A 22,702-nucleotide genomic window follows, 5' to 3' on the forward strand; every position below is an offset into this window, starting at 1 on the left:
CCTCATCATGTATCAGTACACTGTAAACGGCTCGATTGCAATCATGTACGGTCTTTTTTTCTGACTGGTTAGCGCGCAACAAAGGCTTTTCACTGTACCTCGGTAGGCGTGACAATGAACTGAACTGAGAAGGGGAACTAAACTGAGAAGGCATACTTTGAGATTTCACAGCAGAGACACAAGAAACTGTAGGTGGTGAAATGGAGCGGAATAAAACTTCAAATTTGGAGCCCTGAGGTGAAACGTCGCCTGTCCTCTCCCCCCACAGATGCTGCCTGACCCATTGAGTTCTTCCACCACATTGTTTTATTTTATTTGATAAGCAATTGGGTTGTCATTTTTGATTAGGAATATTAAACAGCTGTTGCCATACTCTTAGTCTTGTGAAATAATCAATTTGAATATTCTGCTGCCCACATCACCAATAATGGTTCTTAGGATATTACCAATAGAAACATAGAAACATAGAAAATAGGTGCAGGAGGAGGCCATTCGGCCCTTCGAGCCAGCACCGCCATTCATTGTGATCATGGCTGATCGTCCCCTATCAATAACCCGTGCCTGCCTTCTCCGCATATCCCTTGACTCCACTAGCCCCTAGAGCTCTATCCAACTCTCTCTTAAATCCATCCAGTGACCTGGCCTCCACTGCCCTCTGTGGCAGGGAATGATTAATATTTCATTCTGTCAGTGTATTATAATTATAATATATCATAAACTATTATAATATATCTTAAACTGCAGTTCCTCCCTACACATAGAATCACAGAGTGATACAGTGTGGAAACAGGCCCTTCGGCCCAACTTGCCCACACTGGCCAACATGCTCCATCTACACTAGTCCCACCCGCCTACGTTTGGCCCATATCCTTCCAAACCTGTCCTATCCATGTACCTTTCTTAAGCGATTATCTCTCAAACGTTGGGATAGTCCCAGCCTCAACTACCTCCTCGGGCAGCTTGTTCCATACACCCACCACCCTCTGTGTGAAAAATCTGCCTCCCAAATTCCTATTCAATCTTTTCCCCTTCACCTTGAACCTATGTCCTCTGGTCCTCGATTCCCCTACTCTGGGCAAGAGATTCTGTGCATCTACCCGATCTATTGCCCTCATGATTGTGTACACCTCTATAAGATCACCCCTCATCCTCCTGCGCTCCATGGAATAGAGACCCAGCCTACTCAACCTCTCCCTGCAGCTCACACCCTCTAGTCCTGGCAACATCATCGTAAATGATTGAAATTTGATTGATTGAATTTTATTTTGTGTGAGTGAAGCTTACATGCGACATTTGTAGTTTGAGCGCAGTTGGAATAATGGCCGCAGATTTTAATTGCCCTTGGTATGCAAACTAAAGACAATGTAAACCATTGCTGCCACCATAATTCATAGATATGTCAAGTTGCACATTATTTAAGGGGAAGGGAGGAGCTTAATGGGTTCGCTATAAACCACATCCCATGAAAGCATATAGATCTAAGATAGACACAAAAAGCTGGAGTAACTCAGCGGGACAGGCAGCATCTCTGGAGAGAAGGAATTGGTGACGCTTCGGATCGAGAGTCTTCTTCAGACTCGAAAGGTCTCAACCTGAAACGTCACTCATTCCTTCTCTCCAGAGATGCTGCTCGTCCCGCTGAGTTACTCCAGCTTTTTGTGCCTATCTTCGAACAAGGGGTAAACCATTTAGCATGGAGACAAGGAAACACTTTTCCTCACAGAGAGTTGTGAGTCTGTGGAATTCTCTGCCTCAGAGGGCGGTGGAGGCCGGTTCTCTGGATACTTTCAAGAGAGAGCTAGATAGGGCTCTTAAAGATTGCGGAGTCAGGGGATATGGGAAGAAGGCAGGAACGGGGTACTGATTGGGGATGATCAGCCATGATCACATTGAATGGCGGTGCTGGCTTGAAGGGCCGAATGGCCTACTCCTGCACCTATTGTCTATTGTCTATTGTATCTACCCAATCTATTCCTCTTAATTAATAATGCACTAACTGAAAGTGTTTCAGGATCAGGAATAAAAGTGGTAATATTAGAAACATAGAAAACATAGAACATAGACAATAGGTGCAGGAGTAGGCCATTTGGCCCTTCGAGCCTGCACCGCCATTCAATATGATCATGGCAGGTATCCTGTACCTGCCTTCTCTCCATACCCCCTGATCCCTTTAGCCACAAGGGCCACATCTAACTCCCTCTTAAATATAGCCAATGAACTGGCCTCAACTACCTTCTGTGGCAGAGAGTTCCACAGATTCACCACTCTCTGTGTAAAAAATGATTTTCTCATCTCGGTCCTAAAAGATTTCCCCCTTATCCTTAAACTGTGACCCCTTGTTCTGGACTTCCCCAACATCGGGAACAATCTTCCTGCATCTAGCCTGTCCAACCCCTAAAGAATTTTGTAAGTTTCTATAGACTCACTGTGGTGGATGTTAATATGTGTTTATTGTTGTTTTTTATTGTATTGTATTGTATGTATGACTGCTTCAATTTCGTTCAGACTTCGGTCTGAATGACAATAATGGCTATCTAATCTAATCTAATCTAAAAGATCCCCCCTCAATATTCTAAATTCTCGCATAATATTGCAGAAGTCTACCGTGGAAGCTGCGGATTTAAAGATTTTAAGAACCATTTTCTCCGAATGAGTCAGAGGAGTTCCCACAGACCCTTCGCGGGACATACTGGGAAAGTTGCAGAGCCTTTACAAAGCCTGTTATCTGGATCTCATTTCCTGGGGCTCCTACATGCCCAGTGCACATAGGCTGACAAAGGGGGCACAGTCTTGCTTGTTTACAAGGTGGTCCTGCAAGATTGCAAATTTAAATACCAGCATGAAGGTGGCTATGTGATAACTCAGGGAGCAATTATTTTTAACTGCACGTTATTTTTATAACTGGTTTTGAGGGTCAAGGGGAAATTGGTGAAAAAGAGTCTCGGGTCTAGAACCTGCGTGCAAAGAGAATTCCGCAGATCATTAGTAGTTTTTTAAGGGCGGTCATGGTGGCGCAGCTGGTAGAGTTGCTGCCTCACAGCGCTCACAGCGCCAGAGACCCGGGATCGATCCCGACTATGTGTGCTGTCTGTACGGAGTTTGCACGTTCTCCCCGTGACCCACGTGGGTTTTCTCCGGGTGCTCCGGTTTCCTCCCACACTCCAAAGACGTACAGGTTTGGAGGTTAATTGGCTTGGTGTAAATGTTAAATTGTCCCCTAGTGTGTGTAGGATAGTGTTAGTGGTTGATGCGGGCTCGGTGGGCAGAAAGGCCTGTTTCCGTGCTGTATCTCTAAACTAAAGTTAGATAGGGCTCTTAAAGATAGCGGAGACAGGGGATATGGGGAGAAGGCAGGAACGGGGTACTGATTGTGGATGATCAGCCATGATCATATTGAATGGCGGTGCTGCCTCGAATGGCCGAATGGCCTACTCCTGAACCTATTTTCTATGTTTCGATGTTTCTATGTAAACTAAAATAAACTAAACTGTTTTGAACTAGACTAAACTTCAGTCTGAAGAATAGTCTCAACCCTGAAACATCACCCATTCCTTCTCTCCATAGATGCTGCTGCACCCGCTGAGTTACTCCAGCACTCTGTGAAACGTCACCTATCCATGTTCTCCACAGATGCTGCCTGACCCGCTGAGTTATGGTGCAGCAGCATCTGTGGAGCTAAGGAAATAGGCAACGTTTCGGGCCGAACCCTTCTGGAAATAGGCAACGTTGCCTATTTCCTTAGCTTCATAGATGCTGCTGCACCCGCTGAGTTACTCCAGCACTCTGTGAAACGTCACCTATCCATGTTCTCCACAGATGCTGCCTGACCCGCTGAGTTACTCCAGCACGTTGTGTCAGTCTAAACTGAACTAGTGTCAGTCTCTCTCACTCGCTTCCAGCTTTGTTGGGTAGTGCAGTTTCATCTTCATCATGGGGTTATAGAGATTGAACGTAGACCCCTCTCACCACCCCAGTGCTAATTTTACCCCCTCCAGAAAAATAAATTTCAATCTGGATACCTTTCAAAGTTTCCATTTGCTTCCTGCTTCAATGGACCTTTATTGTCACGTGGCCAAGTGCAGCGAGATTCTTGTTTTAGGCCGATGTGGGGGGGGGGGGGGGGGGGGGGGGGGGGGGGGGGGGGGGGGGGAAGAAAAAAGGAAGGGGCGGAGACAGTAGGCTGTGGGGGAGCTGGGAAGGGGAGGGGAAGGAGGGAGAAAGCAGGGACTACCTGAAATTGGAGTTTCTCCAGCATTTCTGTCTCCCTTCCATTTTTCCAGCATCTGCAGTTCTTTCTTAAACATCAGGAACACAATGGCAACATTATCTGACCACTTGAGTTATTGAGCCAGCGGCTCCTATTTTAACTGCAATAAAGAATAGCTGGGGCTGTGATTTTGTACATATTGGCGGCACAGAAGCTGATTGTGGAGAATTACCGCTGACTAACCCCAACCTCCACTGTGCTTGGCTGGTATGTTGTGTTTGCATAGGTCTGATTCGCACCTGTATTTTGCTAACGACTGTTTAAACAGGAAGATGACATTAGCTGCACAGAAGTACAGGCAGTAAACTGGAAGTAGTGTCCTTGGAGACGGCTGCTGTACTTAGATCACAAGCCTGGGCTCGGCTGCCCCCGCGGGGACCTGCAGAATGATGAGATTTTTTATATGTCGTCGCTGTGTTAACAATGAGGATATTTCAGCCGTCGTTTGCAGTGAATTAGGACACAGAACGGGAACATGCCCTTTCGGCCCAACTTCTGTTCACTTCAGTTTATTGTCACGTAGGGTTGCCAACTTTCTCGCTCCCAAACAAGGGACAAAAGGTCAAAATGCGGGACAAATTCCCGATGGTAAATTCGTTGATCCGACTCGGCCGTGGCTGGGTGAATGATGAGTTGTCCCGGAGTGCTGGACTGCACACAAAGCCCAGCCGGTGGGCCAGCTGAGGAGTTTTTGGCCCGGCGCGCGCAAAGTCACCTATCCATGTTCTCCACAGATGCTGCCTGACCCGCTGAGTTACTCCAGCACTCTGTGAAACGTCACCTATCCATGTTCCCCACAGATGCTGCCTGACCCGCTGAGTTACTCCAACACTCTGTGAAACGTCACCTATCCATGTTCTCCACAGATGCTGCCTGACCCGCTGAGTTACTCCAGCACTCTGTGAAACGTCACCTATCCATGTTCTCCACAGATGCTGCCTGACCCGCTGAGTTATGGTGCAGCAGCATCTGTGGAGCTAAGGAAATAGGCAACGTTTCGGGCCGAAACCCAGAAGGGTTTCGGCCCGAAACGTTGCCTATTTCCTTAGCTCCATTAGATGCTGCTGCACCCGCTGAGTTACTCCAGCACTCTGTGAAACGTCACCTTATCCATGTTCTCCACAGATGCTGCCTGACCCGCTGAGTTACTCCAGAATATTGTGTTTATCTTCGGTGTAAACCAGCGTCTGCATTTCTCCAGCATTTTGTGTCTAAAACCCACGAGGTTGGTTGTATTTTGTGGCTGGGCTGAGTGGGAGATTGTGTGGAGTGGGTGGGACACATGCTGATCCTGCTCTCTGGCTCACAAACACAGTACTGCAGCTACCGGTGCAGCCTTTAGGAGTCTGTGGTGGAAAAGCAGCAGCAGCGTCGGGAATCTTTGCCAAGCATGACTTCACGTCACTTGGCCGGCATTCGAAAGCAAACTTTAAAAAGTCTTGTAACTTTGGCGTGAGGAAACCGCAACTTTGTCGGCAGCTGTTCACTCTGGGGCTGAAACAGCGGCGTGTATGGTTGTGGCTTCAAGGTCTGTTTGCGGGACTCGACACAACTACCTGCGTCAGGGGTCAGGAGTGTTTTTATTGTCATGTGTCCCAGATAGGACAATGACATTCTTACTTGCTGCAGCACAACACAATGTGTAAACATAGTATGACAGGCAAACCAGAGACAGAAAAAAACTGTCTCGACCCGAAACATCACCTATTTCCTTCGCTCCATAGATGCTGCCTCACCCGCTGTGTTTCCCCAGCATTTTTGTCTACGAGAGTGTATATATACATATACTCACAATATACCCATATATATATATATATATATATATACACACACATATACACACAGACTCAAAAGTCAAGCAAAACAGTGCAACAATAATAATAATAATAATAATAATAATAATAATAATAATAATAATAATAATAATAATAATAATAATAATAATAATAATAATAATAGTCTATTGTAGTTCAGATCCTATATGCGGTTGTAGTGTTTAATAGACAATAGGTGCAGGAGGAGGCCATTCGGCCCTTCGAGCCAGCACCACCATTCAATGTGATCATGGCTGATCATCCCCAATCAGTACCCCGTTCCTGCCGTCTCCCCATATCCCCTGACTCCGCTATCTTTAAGAGCCCTATCTAGCTCTCTCTTGAAAGTATCCAGAGAACCGGCCTCCACCGCCTCTGAGCAATTAATTAATTGATTTTAATACCTTTTGGCGATGTTTTTGTTTGCCACAAGTTATTGCAAAACCCAAATGTTGCAATGATGGTTTGTTTATATTTCTGTGGGGTGGGGGTGGGGGTGGGGTGTGGGTGTGGGTGGGGTGGGGGTGGGGTTGGGGTTGGGGGTGGGGGTGGTGGTGTAAGAGGTAGAGTGGGGGAGTGAGTGAGGAGCTTGAAAGATTTTATCCACGACAGGTGGTCCTGTCCGTAACCCCGGCTTATCTCGTTGGACTCCCACCCAGAAGGTCACGAGGTCAAGCCCCGGCCTTGGTTGCCATTGGGCCTGTTTAACCAACCCATCCCTCCGTTGCTAGGTGGAACAGTTTTGCAGGCCAATGGAACACATAGTCTCAAAGAGAGTGGAGCAAAACTAACCCGGCAGGTTGAGTCCTGCCCTGCAGAGCTGCGAGCGATCGCCCACAAGCGCAATCAGTTCCTGGTAATCAGGCTGCTTTACCAACCTGCTCACAGAGAATTTTAAAATGATAGCCAGACGTTAGAGTTGAGAGATACAGCGCGGAAGCGGGCCCTTCGTCCCACTGAGTCTGCGCCGACCAGCGATCTCCCCGCACACGAACACCATCCTACACACACTGGGGACAATTTACTGTCTTTCCCAAAGCCAATTAACCGATAAATCTTTGCGAGAAAAAGTTACCCCTCAGATTCCTCAGTTTGGTTTTGAGATACAGCGCGGAAATAGGCCCTTCGGCCCACCGGGTCCGTGCCGACCAGCGATCGCCCGTTCACGCACTAGTTTAGTTTGGAGATACAGCACGGAAATAGGCCCTTCGGCCCACCGAGTCCGTGCCGACCAGCATTAATATTATCCTACACACACTAGGGACAATTTACAAGTTTACCAAGCCAGTTAACCTGTACGTCTTTGGAGTGTATTTCCTCTTTGGCTCACCTTGAATGGCGGTGCTGGCTCGAAGGGCCGAATGGCCTACTTCTGTCTATTGTCTATTGCATTCATTGCCTGTAATGCATCTGTAAACTGGCAGGTTTGTTCACTCTGTGGGGAAGGAACTGCAGATGCTGGTTTACACCGAAGATAGACACAAAACGCTGGAGTAACTCAGCGGGGACAGGCAGCATCTCTGGAGAGAAGGGATGGGTGGCGTTTTTTGCGTCGAGACCCTTCTTCTGACTGAAGGGTTCTGAAGAAGACTCTCGACCCGAAGCATCACCCGTCCCGTCTCTCTCGTAGGTTGGTTCGGCCATGGGCATGCAGCTATAATACCAATGGCTACCACGCTGTTTTGGACAAGTAAGAAAATAACGCAACTAACAAACACAGGACCAAGGACTTTGTGCGTTCTCCTATGACCACGTGCGTTACAGCCACTGCTTCACCGCGCAAAAGACCTGGAACTCTCGGGCGCTGTCCGTGTGGAGTCTGCATGCTCTCCCCGTGACCGCGTGGGTTTTCTCCGGGTGCTCTGGTTTCCTCCCACACGCCAAAAAACGTGCGTGTTTGTAGGTCAATTGGTCTATTTAAATTGCAGAGGACACATAGGTTTAAGATGAGAGGGGAAAGATTGAATACGAATCTGTGGGGTGGGACAACTCTGTCACCAGGAGCGTGGGTGGGTGGCGGAGTAAGTGGTTGATGAAGGTACACTAACAATATTTAAGAGACAGTTGGATAGGTACATGTATAGGAAAGGTTTAAAGGGATATGGGCCAAAGTGCATTTTAAGAATAAAGGCTAAGCCATTTAGAACGGAGATGAGGAAACACTTTTTCACACAGAGAGTTGTGAGTCTGTGGAATTCTCTGCCTCAGAGGGCAGTGGAGGCCGGTTCTCTGGATACTTTCAAGAGAGAGCTAGATAGGGCTCTTAAAGATAGCGGAGTCAGGGGATATGGGGAGAAGGCAGGAACGGGGTACTGATTGGGGATGGATCAGCCGTGATCACATTGAATGGCGGTGCTGGCTCGAAGAGCCAAATGGCCTCTACTCCTGCACCTGTTGTCTATTGTCTATTGCAGATGAGACACGTTGGCCGGTATGGGCAAGTTGGGCCGAAGGGCCTGTATCTATGCTGTAAGACTCTATGATTCTACCAGCTGCGCCACTGTGCCGACCAGTTCATGTTGTCAAACCAGTTGGGGGTTTTACTTCGCAAAGCCAAGTTGGGGAAGGTTGACAAAGGTTAGCTACGTGAACGGATTACTGCACTGACGCAACGAGAGTGTCTACATTCTCCAAATCAACAATCAGTCATTGTAGCTGAAGGGAGCCTGTGCTTACTGAAGGCAGCAACCCTTGTGTAAACTGTCCACTAGGAAAGGTAATCTTTGTGAAGTATCGGCGGGCATAAAAGGAAATATTTTGCTTTGCTAAGTCACTACAAATGTTGCCTCGACTAAGGGAACCACACTGTGAAACGCCGGATCCAGTTGCCAACACTGGGATTTGCGTGGCCCCCTTGTTATTGCAGGCCTGTGGCCGTTAGATCCCTGCGGCTATGTTTGGACTTCACAGAATGTCGTGCAATCAATCAATGGAAGTGACCACGTTTGCTGAAGGCCAACAGCGGGATTAGTTTAAGATAGACACAAAATTGGCTGCAACCTTCCCTCCATTGATGAACTGTACACTGCAAGGGCCAGGAAGCGAGCGGGCAAGATCATCTCTGACCCCTCTCACCCTGGCCACAAACTCTTTGAATCACTTCCCTCTGGAAAGCGACTCCGGACTGTCAAAGCTGCCACAGCCAGACTTAAACATTTATTATCCACGAGTAGTAGTTCTACTCAACAGCCAAAAATCTGTAGCCTGTCCCACTTAAACATATAACCATATAACAATTACAGCACGGAAACAGGCCATCTCGGCCCTTCTAGTCCGTGCCGAACACTTACTCTCACCTAGTCCCATCTACCTGCACTCAGACCATAACCCTCCATTCCTTTCCCATCCATATACCTATCCAATTTATTTTTAAATGATAAAATCGAACCTGCCTCCACCACTTCCACTGGAAGCTCATTCCACAGAGCTACCACTCTCTGAGTAAAGAAGTTCCCCCTCATGTTACCCCTAAACTTCTGTCCCTTAATTCTCAAGTCATGTCCTCTAGTTTGAATCTTCCCTACTCTCAATGGGAAAAGCTTATCCATGTCAATTCTGTCTATCCCTCTCATCGTTTTAAAGACCTCTATCAAGTCCCCCCTTAACCTTCTGCGCTCCAAAGAATAAAGACCTAACTTGTTCAACCTTTCTCTGTAACTTAGTTGCTGAAACCCAGGCAACATTCTAGTAAATGTCCTCTGTACTCTCTCTATTTTGTTGACATCCTTCCTATAATTAGGCGACCAGAATTGTACAAATTATTATTAATGTTTAGTGTTTTCTGAGTCATTCGTAACTGTCACTGTATGTCATGTTGTTACTTGTGGGCGGAGCACCAAGGCAAATTCCTTGTATGTGAATACTTGGCCAATAAACATACTTACTTACTTAAAATGCTGGAGTGTATAAAATCACGAGAGGAATAGATCGGGTAGATGCACAGAGTCTCTTGCCCAGAGTAGGGGAATCGAGGACCAGAGGACATAGGTTCAAGGTGAAGGGAAAAATATTTTTTTTTTAAATTTTTTTTTAAAATTATTTTTATTAGAAGTACGGTAAATTACAATAATACACAACACATATATCTTAATACGTTTTTTGTACCGCTTCATTTTTTTTAAGCTTTAAGAAAAAGATAGAAGTAAGGAAAGTAAAGAAGGTGCGCAAGAGTCGTGAAGTGCAGGAGAGTGTTGGGAAAAGAAAGCCCCTTAGAAAAGATGTTAGAGAAGGAAGTGAAGTAAGAAAGTAGACCCTAGAAAAGAAAGAAAAAGAAAGTAAGGACAATCGCTCTATTATAACATTAAACTCCGCAGAAAGACTACCAACCAAGTCTGTTTTTGTTGTTTTACCTCCCATTGCCAGGTCCTGAAGGGAAAAAGATTTAATAGGAATCTGAGGTAGACAAAAATGCTGGAGTATCTCAGTGGGACAGGCAGCATCTATGGAGAGAAGGAATAGGCAATGTTTCGGGTCAAGACCCTTCTTCAGACTGAGCCATTAGTTTAGACTGATTGGGATTAGTTTTGTTTAGTTTAGAGATACAGCGCGGAAACAAGCCCTTCAGCCCACCGAGTCTGCACTGACCAGCGATCCCCGCACACTAACACTATCCTGCACATACTAGGGTTAATTTGCAATCTTTACCGAAGCCAATTAACATAGAAACATAGAAATTAGGTGCAGGAGTAGGCCATTCGGCCCTTCGAGCCTGCACCGCCATTCGATATGATCATGGCTGATCATTCAACTCAGTATCCTGTACCTGCCTTCTCTCCATACCCTCTGATCCCCTTAGCCACATCTAACTCCCTCTTAAATATAGCCAATGAACTGGCCTCGACTACCCTCTGTGGCAGGGAGTTCCAGAGATTCACCACTCTCTGTGTGAAAAAAGTTCTTCTCATCTCGGTTTTAAAGGATTTCCCCCTTATCCTTAAACTGTGACCCCTTGTCCTGGACTTCCCCAACATCGGGAACAATCTTCCTGCATCTAGCCTGTCCAACCCCTTAAGAATTTTGTAAGTTTCTATAAGATCCCCTCTCAATCTCCTAAATTCTAGCGAGTATAAACCAAGTCTATCCAGTCTTTTAACCTACAAACCTGCACGTCTTTGGAGTGTGGGAGGAAATCGAAACTCCCAGAGAAAACCCACGCAGGTCACGGGGAGAACGTGCAAACTCCGTACAGACAGCCCCGAGGTCAGGATCGCAACCAGGTCTCTGGCGCTGTGAAGCAGCAACTCTACCGCTGAGCCACCGTGATGCCTGGGATCATTTTGACATCAATTTTGTCGAGAATTGTTTGATGCTCAAATGGGGTATAAGATGATGATTCCATTTACTGGTCTGAATGGATTTTAAAGATCCTGCTTTGAGTCATGGAGTGATACATTGTGGAAACAGGCCCTTCGGCCCAACTTGCCCACACTGGCCAACAATGTCCCATCACACTAGTCCCACTTGCCAGCATTTGGTCCATATCCCTCCAAACCTGTCCTATCCATGTATCGGTCTAACTGTTTCTTAAACATAGCGATAGTCCCAGCCTCCAACTACCTCCTCCGGCAGCTCGTTCCATACACCCAGCACCCTTTGTGTGAAAAACGGACCCCTGAGATTCCTATTAAATCTTTTCCCCTTCACCTTGAACCCATATCCTCTGGTCCTCGATTCCCCTACTCTGGGCGAGACTCTGTGCGTCTACCCGATCTATTCCTCTCATGATTTTATACGCCTCTATAAGATCTCCCCGCAATCCAAGAGTCCTAGCCTGCCCCAACCTCCGATCTGTGGAACTCTCTGCCACAGAAGGTAGTTGAGGCCAGTTCATTGGCTATATTTAAGAGGGAGTTAGATGTGGCCCTTGTGGCTAAAGGGATCAGGGGGTATGGAGAGAAGGCAGGTACAGGATACTGAGTTGGATGATCAGCCATGATCATATTGAATGGCGGTGCAGGCTCGAAGGGCCGAATGGCCTACTCCTGCACCTATTTTCTATGTTTCTATGTTTCTATGTAACCTCTCCCTGCAGCTCAGCTCAGACCCTCGAGTCCCGGCAACATCCTCGTAAATCTTCTCCGTACCCTTTCCAGCTTGATGGTTTAATCAGGAACAGAGTTCTTCCAGTGAACAGGCAAAGAACAGGCTCCTTACGCCCCACACCTCCCCCCTCTCCCCCCTCAAATAGGAGCCTTGAAGGCAGATAGATTGGGGCTTTATTGAACTGGTGTTTCTGGAACTTGCTTAATACACAAAGCCCTGTGATGTTTGCTTTAGCAAAGATACACTAGCCATTTTGAAGGGAAAGCCATTTGAAGGTGTAACATGATAAGCTGCAGCAAAGGTGCACATTTTACAGTTGTTAGGGACACAGCATGGCGATTGATTGATCTGGCTTCAGCCAGGGAAGGTATCAGTTTGAGGCAAAGCTAAACCTAAGCAGGCAATCATTGTTTCTGGAGATGAATGACTACAGCTTGGCATTCACTGGGAGGCCCGACAACAACTTCATTCATATAAATAAATACATCAGCAACATTGAGTGCTCTGTGTGTGGAGAGGGATCACACTTCCAAATAATGGTTCTGCAGGTTCCATAAGTGTTCTTCTTGATGGAACTCCTAAAGCATGGCATCACATTTTTATACTGTTGTCCAAGATGATTGATCGCACAGTTGTAGCCCATCGACTCCATCTACGCCTCACGCTACCACGGCAAGGCCAGCAGCATCATCAAGGACCAGTCGCACCCCGGCCACTCCCTCTTAGAGACAATAGGTGCAGGAGTAGCCTGCGAGCCAGCACCGCCATTGAACTGATTCTGGATGATCAGCCATGAACATATTAGACAATAGACAATAGGTGCAGGAGTAGGCCATTCGGCCCTTCGAGCCAGCACCACCATTCAATGCGATCATGGCTGATCATCCCCAATCAGTACCCCGTTCCTGCCTTCTCCCCATATCCCCTGACTCCACTATCTTTAAGAGCCCCATCTAGCTCTCTCTTGAAAGCATCCAGAGAACCGGCCTCCACCGCCCTCTGAGGCAGAGAATTCCAAGAGAGAGCTAGATAGGGCTCTTAAAGATAGCGGAGTCAGGGGATATGGGGGGAAGGCAGGAACGGGGTACTGATTGGGGATGATCAGCCGTGATCACATTGAATGGCGGTGCTGGCTCGAAGGGCCGAATGGCCTACTCCTGCACCTATTGTCCATTGACCAAAATGTTGAGGGAGAGGGGAGGTGAACACATGAGGCAAGTCAGGCCAGGACAAGATGGAGGAGCGTTGGTTGGGCGGTGCTGGAGCAGGGACAGCTGGACTGGGTTTTATCAAACACTTTATTACAGAGACGTGAAGCTGACCTGTGAATGACCCTGCTGGGGTGGTGCAAGAGGGTCCTGCCATTTGTAGCTTTGGCCATGAGGAGGTGGGTGTGGGTCTGTCGAGCAGCGGTAGAAACCATCGCTGCGGGCTCTTCCCGAAGACAGTACAAGTGTTTGAGATCGAGCTCTAGTGCGTGTGTGTGTGTGTGTGTGTGAGCTGGGGGGGGAACCAGCGGTCTTTTTGGTTACCCTTTTAAGAGTTGTCGTTTAGTTGCGCTGTAAATCAGACAACACTCCACAGGAACACTGAACGCTGGCGGCCAAGCGCGACGCATCTGTACGGACGGGAGGGGGGGATTCAGCGCTTCTTTCCCCCAACGCCAAGATCTTGCCTCACCCTCCAAGATGCTTTGTCTTTCTCAGCTGCAATCTCATTGCGTTCCTCTCCGGGATGAAAGAGTTGCAAGAATGCTTTAGAAAGCCCAGCTCAACTCTCAGCAACTCGCTGCATGCCTTTATATCCACTGGGCCTCCAGCTAGCACAGGAATGTGGAGGATTCGGTGTACCATGGGGGGAGCTGGGGGTGGGGAGGGGAGGGGGAGAGCAAGGGGGTAGGGAGGGGATGGAGAAAGTGAGGGGGTTAGGAGGGGAGGGGGTGGGGTGGGGAGGAGGGGGAGAGTGAGGAGAGGGGAGGGGAGGGGGTTTGGATGGAGAGGGGGAGAGTGAGGGGGAGGGGAGGGGAGGGGGTTTGGATGGAGAGGGGGAGAGTGAGGGGGAGGGGAGGGGAGGGGGTTGTGGAGGAGAGGGGAGAGTGAGGAGAGGGGAGGGGAGGGGGTGTGAATGGAGAGGGGGAGAGTGAGGGGGAGTGGGTTGGGAGGGGAGGGGGTTCTGGAGGACGGGGAGAGTGAAGGGGTTGGGGGGGGGGGTGGTGGAGGGATGGGGACAATGGGGGGAGGGGTCGGGGGGGGGAGGGGATGAGGGAGATGAGGACAGTCTAAGTGCAGAAAAGCAGCATTCACTTCCATGAATCTTGCTGCAACCAAATACACGACTCCATTCTCTGCTGCTTCATGCGATACATCAGGAAAGTTAGTTTAATGAGCGTCAGTCACGGTGGCGCGGCGGTAGAGACCCGTGTTCGATCCTGATTACGGGTGCTGTCTGCACGGAGTTTGCACGATCTCCCTGTGACCCGCGTGGGTTTTCTCCGAGATCTCCGGTTTTCCTCGCACACTCCAAAGACGTGCAGGTTTGTAGGTTAATTGCCTTGGTATAACTGTAAAAATTGTCCCCAGTGTGTGTTGGCTGGTGTAAAGACCCTGTCCCACTGTGCAAGTTCATTCAAGAGCTCTCCCGAGTTTAAAAAAAAATCAAACTCGTGGTAAGTACGTAGAATGTACGTAGCGGGTACGTCGGAGCTCGGGGACGCCTCTTAGCGGCTCGTAACGCTAACGGCAGGTACTCGGGAAACGCGGTAAGCTCGTGAAGACGTGTGAAGATTTTTCAACATGTTGAAAAATGTCACGAGAGCCCCGAGTACCCACGAGCGGCCATTACCGTAATTCTCCGAGTTCGAATCGGGGAAAGTCGGGAGAACTCTTAAATTAGCTCGTACAGTGGGACAGGGGCTTTATTGTGCGGGGATCGCTGGTCGGTGCGGACTCGTTGGGCCGAAGGGCCTGCTTCCGCGCTCTATCTCCAAACTAAACTAAACACGTTATTACCAACTACATTTTAGTTTGAGGCTGATATATGGATAATCTCTCTTGCACTTTTGAAGCACTGGATCGGTCTGTCTGCAGAAAGCAGCATTCACCTCCACGAATCTTCCAATAACTGTCCCGGGCAAGTTGCAACAACCAAATAAACTTCTCCATTCTCTCCTACTTCATGAGGTACATCAGAAAAGTTAGTTCACAACACGTTTGCAGAAGGCAGGTGTGCAGATGTAAGCATGGCTGTTATTATTTGGTTGCAAGAATGAACTGGCAATGATACACTTGTAATAACCTATGCTGTCCCGGTACACTACTACCATCTGTGCAATTCACTGTTTTAATGCTAATTCATTGTGTAATAAAGACTTTTAGTTTAGTTCAAATTGGAGGAGCAGCACCTCATATTTCGCTTGGGCAGTTTACACCCCAGCGGTATGAACATTGACTTCTCCAATTTCAGGTAGTCCCTGCTTTCTCCCTCCTTCCCCTCTCCTTCCCAGCTCTCCCACAGCCTACTGTCTCCGCCTCTTCCTTTCTTCTTCCCCCCCCCCCCCCACATCAGTCTGAAGAAGGGTCTCGACCCGAAACGTCACCTATTTCCTTCGCTCCATAGATGCTGCCTCACCCGCTGAGTTTCTCCAGCATTTTTGGCTACCTTTAGTTTAGTTTAGAGATACAGCGCGGAAACAGGCCCTTCGGCCCGCCGAGTCCGTGCTGACCAGCGATCCCCGCACACTAACACTATCCTACACACACACTGGGGACAATTTACACTTATACCAAGCCAAACCTGCACGTCTTTGCAGTGTGGGAGGAAACCGGAGCACCCGGAGAAAACCCACGCAGGTCACGGGGAGAACTCCATGCAGACTGCACCCGTAGTCGGGATGGAACCCGGGTCTCTGCCGCTGTAAGCGCTGTAAAGCAGCAATTCTACCGCTGATACCGCACCACTGTGGCCATCCACATAACTGCATTATTTCATAGAGGGAGTACAGAGAAGGTTCACCAGACTGATTCCTGGGATGTCAGGACTTTCATATGAAGAAAGACTGGATAGACTCGGCTTGTACTCGCTAGAATTTAGAAGATTGAGGGGGGATCTTATAGAAACTTACAAAATTCTTAAGGGGTTGGACAGGCTAGATGCAGGAAGATTGTTCCCGATGTTGGGGAAGTCCAGAATTAGGGGTCACAGTTTAAGGATAAGGGGGAAATCTTTTAGGACCGAGATGAGAAAAATATGTACAGGATACTGAGTTGTGGTGTGGGACTAGTGTAGTTGGGGCATGTTGGCCGGTGTGGGCAAGTTGGGCCAAAGGGCCTGTTTCGACACTGTATCACTCTATGACTAGTGTAGATGGGGCATGTTGGCCGGTGTGGGCAAGTTGGGCCAAAGGGCCTGTTTCCACACTGTATCACTCTATGTGAATCTGTGGAACTCTCTGCCACAGAAGGTAGTTGAGGCCAGTTCATTGGCTATATTTAAGAGGGAGTTAGATGTGGCCTTTGTGTCTAAAGGGATCAGGGGGTATGAAGAGAAGGCAGGTACAGGATACTGAGTTGGATGATCATGATCATATTGAATGGCGGTGCAGGCTCGAAGGGCCGAATGGCCTACTCCTGCACCTATTTTCTATGTTTCTATGTTTCACAGCACATCTGCTCCTTCTGTGCCTGAGGCTTGAATAACAGGGAAGAATGTCAATTTTCTTGCAGGGCTAATTACAATAAATTAAAATCACACTTTGAGGGATTGTGCTTTGGAAGAAAATATATTGGTTAAGATATTCTGGTAATTTATTCTAATTCCGACTACTAATGCAGCCTCATTATTACCATCCGGTCTACTCCGCCATTCAATCATGGCTGATCTATCTCTCCCTCCTAGCCCCATTCTCCTGCCTTCTCCCCATAACCCCTGACACCCGTACTAATCAAGAATCTATCTATCTCTGCCTTAAAATTATCCACTGACTTGGCCTCCACAGCCGTCTGTGGCAAAGAATTCCACAGATTCACCACCCTCTGACAAGGGTCACGGTGGCGCAGCGGTAGAGTTGCCGCCTCACAGCGCCGGAGACCCGGGTTTGATCCCGACTACGGGTGCTGTCTGTACGGAGTTTGCACGTTCTCCCCGTGACCTGCGTGGGTTTTCTCCGGGTGCTCCGGTTTCCTCCCACACTCCAAAGACGTGCAGGTTTGTAGGTTAACTGGCTTGGTACAAGTGTAATTTGCCCCTATTGTGTGTAGGATAGTGTCAGTGTGCGGGGATCGCTGGTCGGCGCGGACCCGGTGGGCCGAAGGGCCTGTTTCCGCGCTGTATCTCTAAACTAAACTAAACTAAATTGACAATAGGCAATAAACTAATCAAAGATGGAGACAAAAAGCTGGAGTAACTCAGCGGGACAGGCAGCATCTCTGGAGAGAAGGAGAAGGCGAGCTTTCTGGTCGAGACCCTTCTGTCCACCCATTCCTTCTCCCCAGAGATGCTGCCTGTCCCGCTGAGTTACTCCAGCCTTTTTGTGTCTGTCTTCGGTTTAAACCAGCATCTGCAGTTCCTTCCTAAACTAATCTAATCTGTGGGTTTAATTCCCTCCACCTTTCAAGGCACAGCTCAATGTATTGGACTGAAATTTCATCGCATTTATTTTTCAAATCGTTGCTGCAGAAGTAAGCATATTAACATAACAACTGATGCAAAAATAAAATGGGCCTTATTGAGATGAGAAGTGTATCGTGTTCAGCTTCGAGCCGGCTCTCTGCCCATGTGGCTTTCCGCGCTGTTTCTGCTAATGTCTCTTAACAAAGTTTAGGCACTTTGTATTCCGATCTGGCGGGTATTCCGACAAGTTGATCGGCTGCCCGTTCATTCAAAGGAAAGAAAATAAGTGTGAGAAATGAGAGGTTTTCTGTGACCTGCGAGAGTCGAGTTTCCCACTCGGGCTAACTCAGCTCAGCTCAGGAGTCTCCACATGGTCCCAGGGTAACGTTTTGCCCCCCCCTTGGAACTCCCGCCCGCATAAGCTGAACATCAAATTAAACGGCAGGCTTTGCACAGATTAGCACATCAGTCTATATCTTAAACCCCTTCTCCAAATATGCTGACTTGTTTGCACTATTAGATCCTCTTTATTCACCCTCTTTGTCCTGCAGGGTTGGTCCAGAAGGATTTTACCTCTTTTATTTGTGAAACCAGGGCAGCAAACAGTTGCCTAAAATGGGTGCCACAAGGTCAATGGCTGTATACTGGTGACCTGGGTTTGACCCTAAACTTTACATAGAGACGAGGGGAGGAAAAGCTTTGAATGGAATGCCTTATGCCGGAGTGGAGTCCCTCAGCAGTTAAAAGTCCACAAACCTCCAGACATTCCCTTTTATTTTTTGTGCGTTTACCAGCGTTTACCACAACTCATTTTCCCAACACGGGGCTGTAACTGGAGTTAGTAGGTAGAAGCAGTGGGACTAAGGGAAGATTCTTCCCCAATTAGGTGAGGCGACTGATGCTCTTGTGAACGGCATTTAACAAAAAATATCGGTGGCAATTATTTTGTGTTACAAAGGAAGGGAGGGCAGAGTCAGGCATTGTTTCTGGGAAGGTCTCGTTAATGCTCCCCTTTCAAAATGTACAGCTGCAGCAGAATTTAACCTCCACCCCCCACTATCCCGCACCTCCTGCCACCCCCCCCACCCCCCTCCACACCACCACCACCCCCACACCCCCCCACTCTCCCACCACCCCCCCCACCCCCCTCCACACCACCACCCACCCCACCACTGTAGCACCCCACCCCTATCTACTCCCACCAGAGCCCCTATCCACCCCCCTCCACCCACCCCCCCGAAAATCCCCCCCGCCGCCTCCACCCACCCATCCCCACCGACCCCCAGCCCCCCCCCGCCTACCTCCCGCTCTCACCCACTGCCCTCCACCACCCTCACCACCCCCCAACAACCCCCTCCAGCAGGAGTAGGCCAGTCAGCCCATCGATCAGCACCAACCATTCAATGTGATCATGGCTGATCATTCCCAATCAGTACCCTGGTCCTGCTTCTCTCCCCTATCCCCTGACTATTCGCCCTATCTTTAAGAAGCCCCATCCTAGCTCTCTCTTGAAAGCATCCAGAGAACCGGCCTCCACCGCCCTCTGAGGCAGAGAATTCCACAGACTCGCAACTCTCTGTGTGAAAAGTGGTTCCTCGTCTCCGTTATAAGTGGCTTACCCCTTATTCTTAAACTGTGTGTGTGGCCCCTGGTTCTGAACTTCCCCCAACATCGAGAATGGTGGAGTAGACTTGATGGGCCGAATGGTCTAATTCTGCTCCCATTACCAATGGACTTATGACCGTAATATATCTAAATGTCGTTGGTTCAATTTGCAACCGCTTCACCCTTTAACCTTGTTTTTTTTTTCTTCTTCTTCTTCTCTTCCCAACACAGGTTTATAAATGCCAGAAGAAGGATAGTCCAACCCATGATAGACCAATCTAATCGAGCAGGCAAGTCCCCAGTAGTAACTATATTCAAGTCTCGCAGGCGAAAACCATCATCAAGCCATTCACTGGGAGAGCCATTACCTGGTAAATAACACGACAATGTGTATGCTGGGACTTGTCTGATCACTGAACTCATGTAGGATTGACTATCCATCTGTCCTAACAAAACTAATCAGTTTACCCTTCAGAGATGTTTCACCATTTTAAACACACACCATCTTCATTCAACGATACCTTTACGTTCAGGGATCCCGTTTTTTTTTTTAAAGGGAATTTAAAAAAAAAAGAAAACCAAATGAAATGAAATGAAATATATTCATATATTTTTTGGTTTCTCCCCCTGGCTTTTCTCTCTGCTATGGTGACAACTTCCTAGTGCATGGCTTGGTGTGGATTTGCTATGATATCAAAAACTGTTTATTGTCTGTTAAGAAAAGGGTGACATGCTTTGGAAACCCTGCCGAGACCTCGGTAACTTTCTGAGGACTTGCCTAATGTTCTGAAGTAACTAACTGGTGATCAGTTTCTGAATCTAGCTCTAACTAACTGGGTTCAGCCTTGGACATCAGGTGCGCTGTCAAAAATGAGAAGTTCTTGCACTACTAAACACTTTCTCCCAACCCCCCCCCCTCAACTTTCCAGTTTTTATTTTAAACAAACTCTAACTTGTTAAAAAAAAAAAAGACAGGTTATTGGGCAGCTTCCCCGAGCTTCCAAAGATCCATTCTACATTTATCTCTCTACATTCATCCCCTTTGATCTCTCGTTTTCACACCTTACCCTTCCATATCTCTCATTTCCCTCTCCCCTGACTCTCAGTCTGGGGAAGGGTCTCGACCCGAAACTTCACCCATTCCTTCTCTCCGGAGATGCTGCCTGACTCGCAGAGTTACTCCAGCACTCTGTGAAACGTCACCTATCCATGTTCTCCACAGATGCAGCCTGTCCCGCTGAGTTACTCCAGCACTCTGTGAAACGTCACCTATCCATGTTCTCCACAGATGCTGCCTGACCCGCTGAGTTATGGTGCAGCAGCATCTGTGGAGCTAAGGAAATAGGCAACGTTTCGGGCCGAAACCCTTCTGGAAATAGGCAACGTTTCGGGCCGAAACGTTGCCTATTTCCTTAGCTCCATAGATGCTGCTGCACCCGCTGAGTTACTCCAGCACTCTGTGAAACGTCACCTATCCATGTTCTCCACAGATGCTGCCTGACCCGCTGAGTTACTCCAGCACTCTGTGAAACCTCACCTATCCATGTTCTCCACAGATGCAATTAATAATATGTATTTATAGTCATTCAGCATAAGGCTTTAAAAAACTTTTCTTAATGCTGGATCATTTCAAAACTAAATCTTGATATTTTCAAAATCTTGACATTTCAAAAATAAATCATCGTAAATAAATCGTGTTACTAACATTTTTGTTGGGTAAACAGAATTATTAAGGGGATGGACTTTTTGTTGAAAGTAAAATTGTTCATGCGGATTTGAGGCTCCCGACTGAATCTGTGGAATTCTCAGCCACAGAAGGCAGTGGAGGCCAATTCACCTGGATGTTTTCAACGGAGTTAGATATAACTCTTATTGGGCCTGTTCCACTTAGGCGATTATTTTTGGTCGCTGGGGTGTTGCCACATGGTCGCTGGGGTGTCGCCTGTATGGTCGTGAGTCGTCTCCTCAGTCGCCCAAAGAGTTGTAGCGTCTTTCTGGTCACCGCTGGATTTTTAACATGTTGAACATTTTTCGGTGACAGTCGGCAACAGTGGGTTTGGCGCCAATGAGCGTAGCGTGACTTCTCCTGACGTAGGCGCTGTCGTAGGTTGTCGCCAGGTGACGTAGGTTGTCGCCAGGTGATGACTTCAGTTTTTTATGTTGGGGGGGGGGGTCCAGTCACCATTTTTTCAGCGACCTGCTACGACTCTGACAGTCGCCTAAAAATAGCCTAAGTGGGAAAGGCCCATAAGGCTAACGGAACCAAGGGATATATTGGGAGAAAGCAGGAACGGGGTACTGAATTTGGATGATCGGCCATGGTCATATTGAATGGTGGTGCTGGCTCAAAGGGCCGAATGGCCTACTCTTACTCGGTGGTGGGGAAGATGCTGGAGTCAATGATAAAAGATGAAATAGCCGCACATTTGGATAGCAGTAACAGGATCGGTCCGAGTCAGCATGGATTTACGAAGGGGAAATCATGCTTGACTAATCTTTTGGAATTTTTTGAGGATGCAACTAGGAAAATGGACCAGGGAGAGCCAGTGGATGTAGTGTACCTGGACTTTCAGAAAGCATTTGATAAGGTCCCACATAGGAGATTAGTGGGCAAAATGAGGGCACATGGTTTTGGGGGTAGAGTGGTTGGCAGACAGGAAACAAAGAGCAGGGATTAACGGGTCCCTTTCAGAATGGCAGGCAGTGACTAGTGGGGTACGGCAAGGCTCGGTGCTGGGACCGCAGCTATTTACAATATACATCAATGATTTGGATGAAGGGATTCAAAGTAACATTAGCAAGTTTGCAGATGACACAAAGCTGGGTGGCAGTGTGAACTGTGAGGAGGATACTATGAGAATGCAGGGACAGGTTGGGGGAGTGGGCAGATGCATGGCAGATGCAATTTAATGTCGATAAATGTGAGGTTATCCACTTTGGTATTAAAAACAGGAAGGCAGATTACTATCTAAATGGTGTCAACCATATAACCATATAACCATATAACAATTACAGCACGGAAACAGGCCATCTCAACCCTTCTAGTCCGTGCCGAACACGTATTCTCCCCTAGTCCCATCTACCTGCACTCAGACCATAACCCTCCATTCCTTTCCCATCCATATAACTATCCAATTTATTTTTAAATGATAAAAACAAACCTGCCTCCACCACCTTCACCGGAAGCTCATTCCACACAGCTACCACTCTGAGTAAAGAAGTTCCCCCTCATGTTACCCCCAAACTTCTGTCCCTTAATTCTCAAATCATGTCCCCTTGTTTGAATCTTCCCTACTCTCAGCGGGAAAAGCTTGTCCACGTCAACTCTGTCTATCCCTTTCATCATTTTAAAGACCTCTATCAAGTT

The 22,702-nt window shown here is 47.9% G+C and overlaps 1 protein-coding gene across 1 annotated transcript in view; it reads left to right on the top strand.

The window, feature by feature from the left end:
- LOC116976540 (homeobox protein Meis1-like) overlaps positions 1-22,702 on the top strand; it is a 143,664-nt gene that overhangs the window by 94,764 nt on the left and 26,198 nt on the right. The window contains exon 4 of the mRNA XM_033026429.1: positions 19,567-19,625. Within this exon, the coding sequence (XP_032882320.1) occupies positions 19,567-19,625 (59 nt within the window). The remainder of the gene's footprint in view (positions 1-19,566; positions 19,626-22,702) is intronic.

The sequence above is a fragment of the Amblyraja radiata genome, chromosome 8, assembly GCF_010909765.2.
Source record: "Amblyraja radiata isolate CabotCenter1 chromosome 8, sAmbRad1.1.pri, whole genome shotgun sequence".
Taxonomy (NCBI): domain Eukaryota; kingdom Metazoa; phylum Chordata; class Chondrichthyes; order Rajiformes; family Rajidae; genus Amblyraja; species Amblyraja radiata.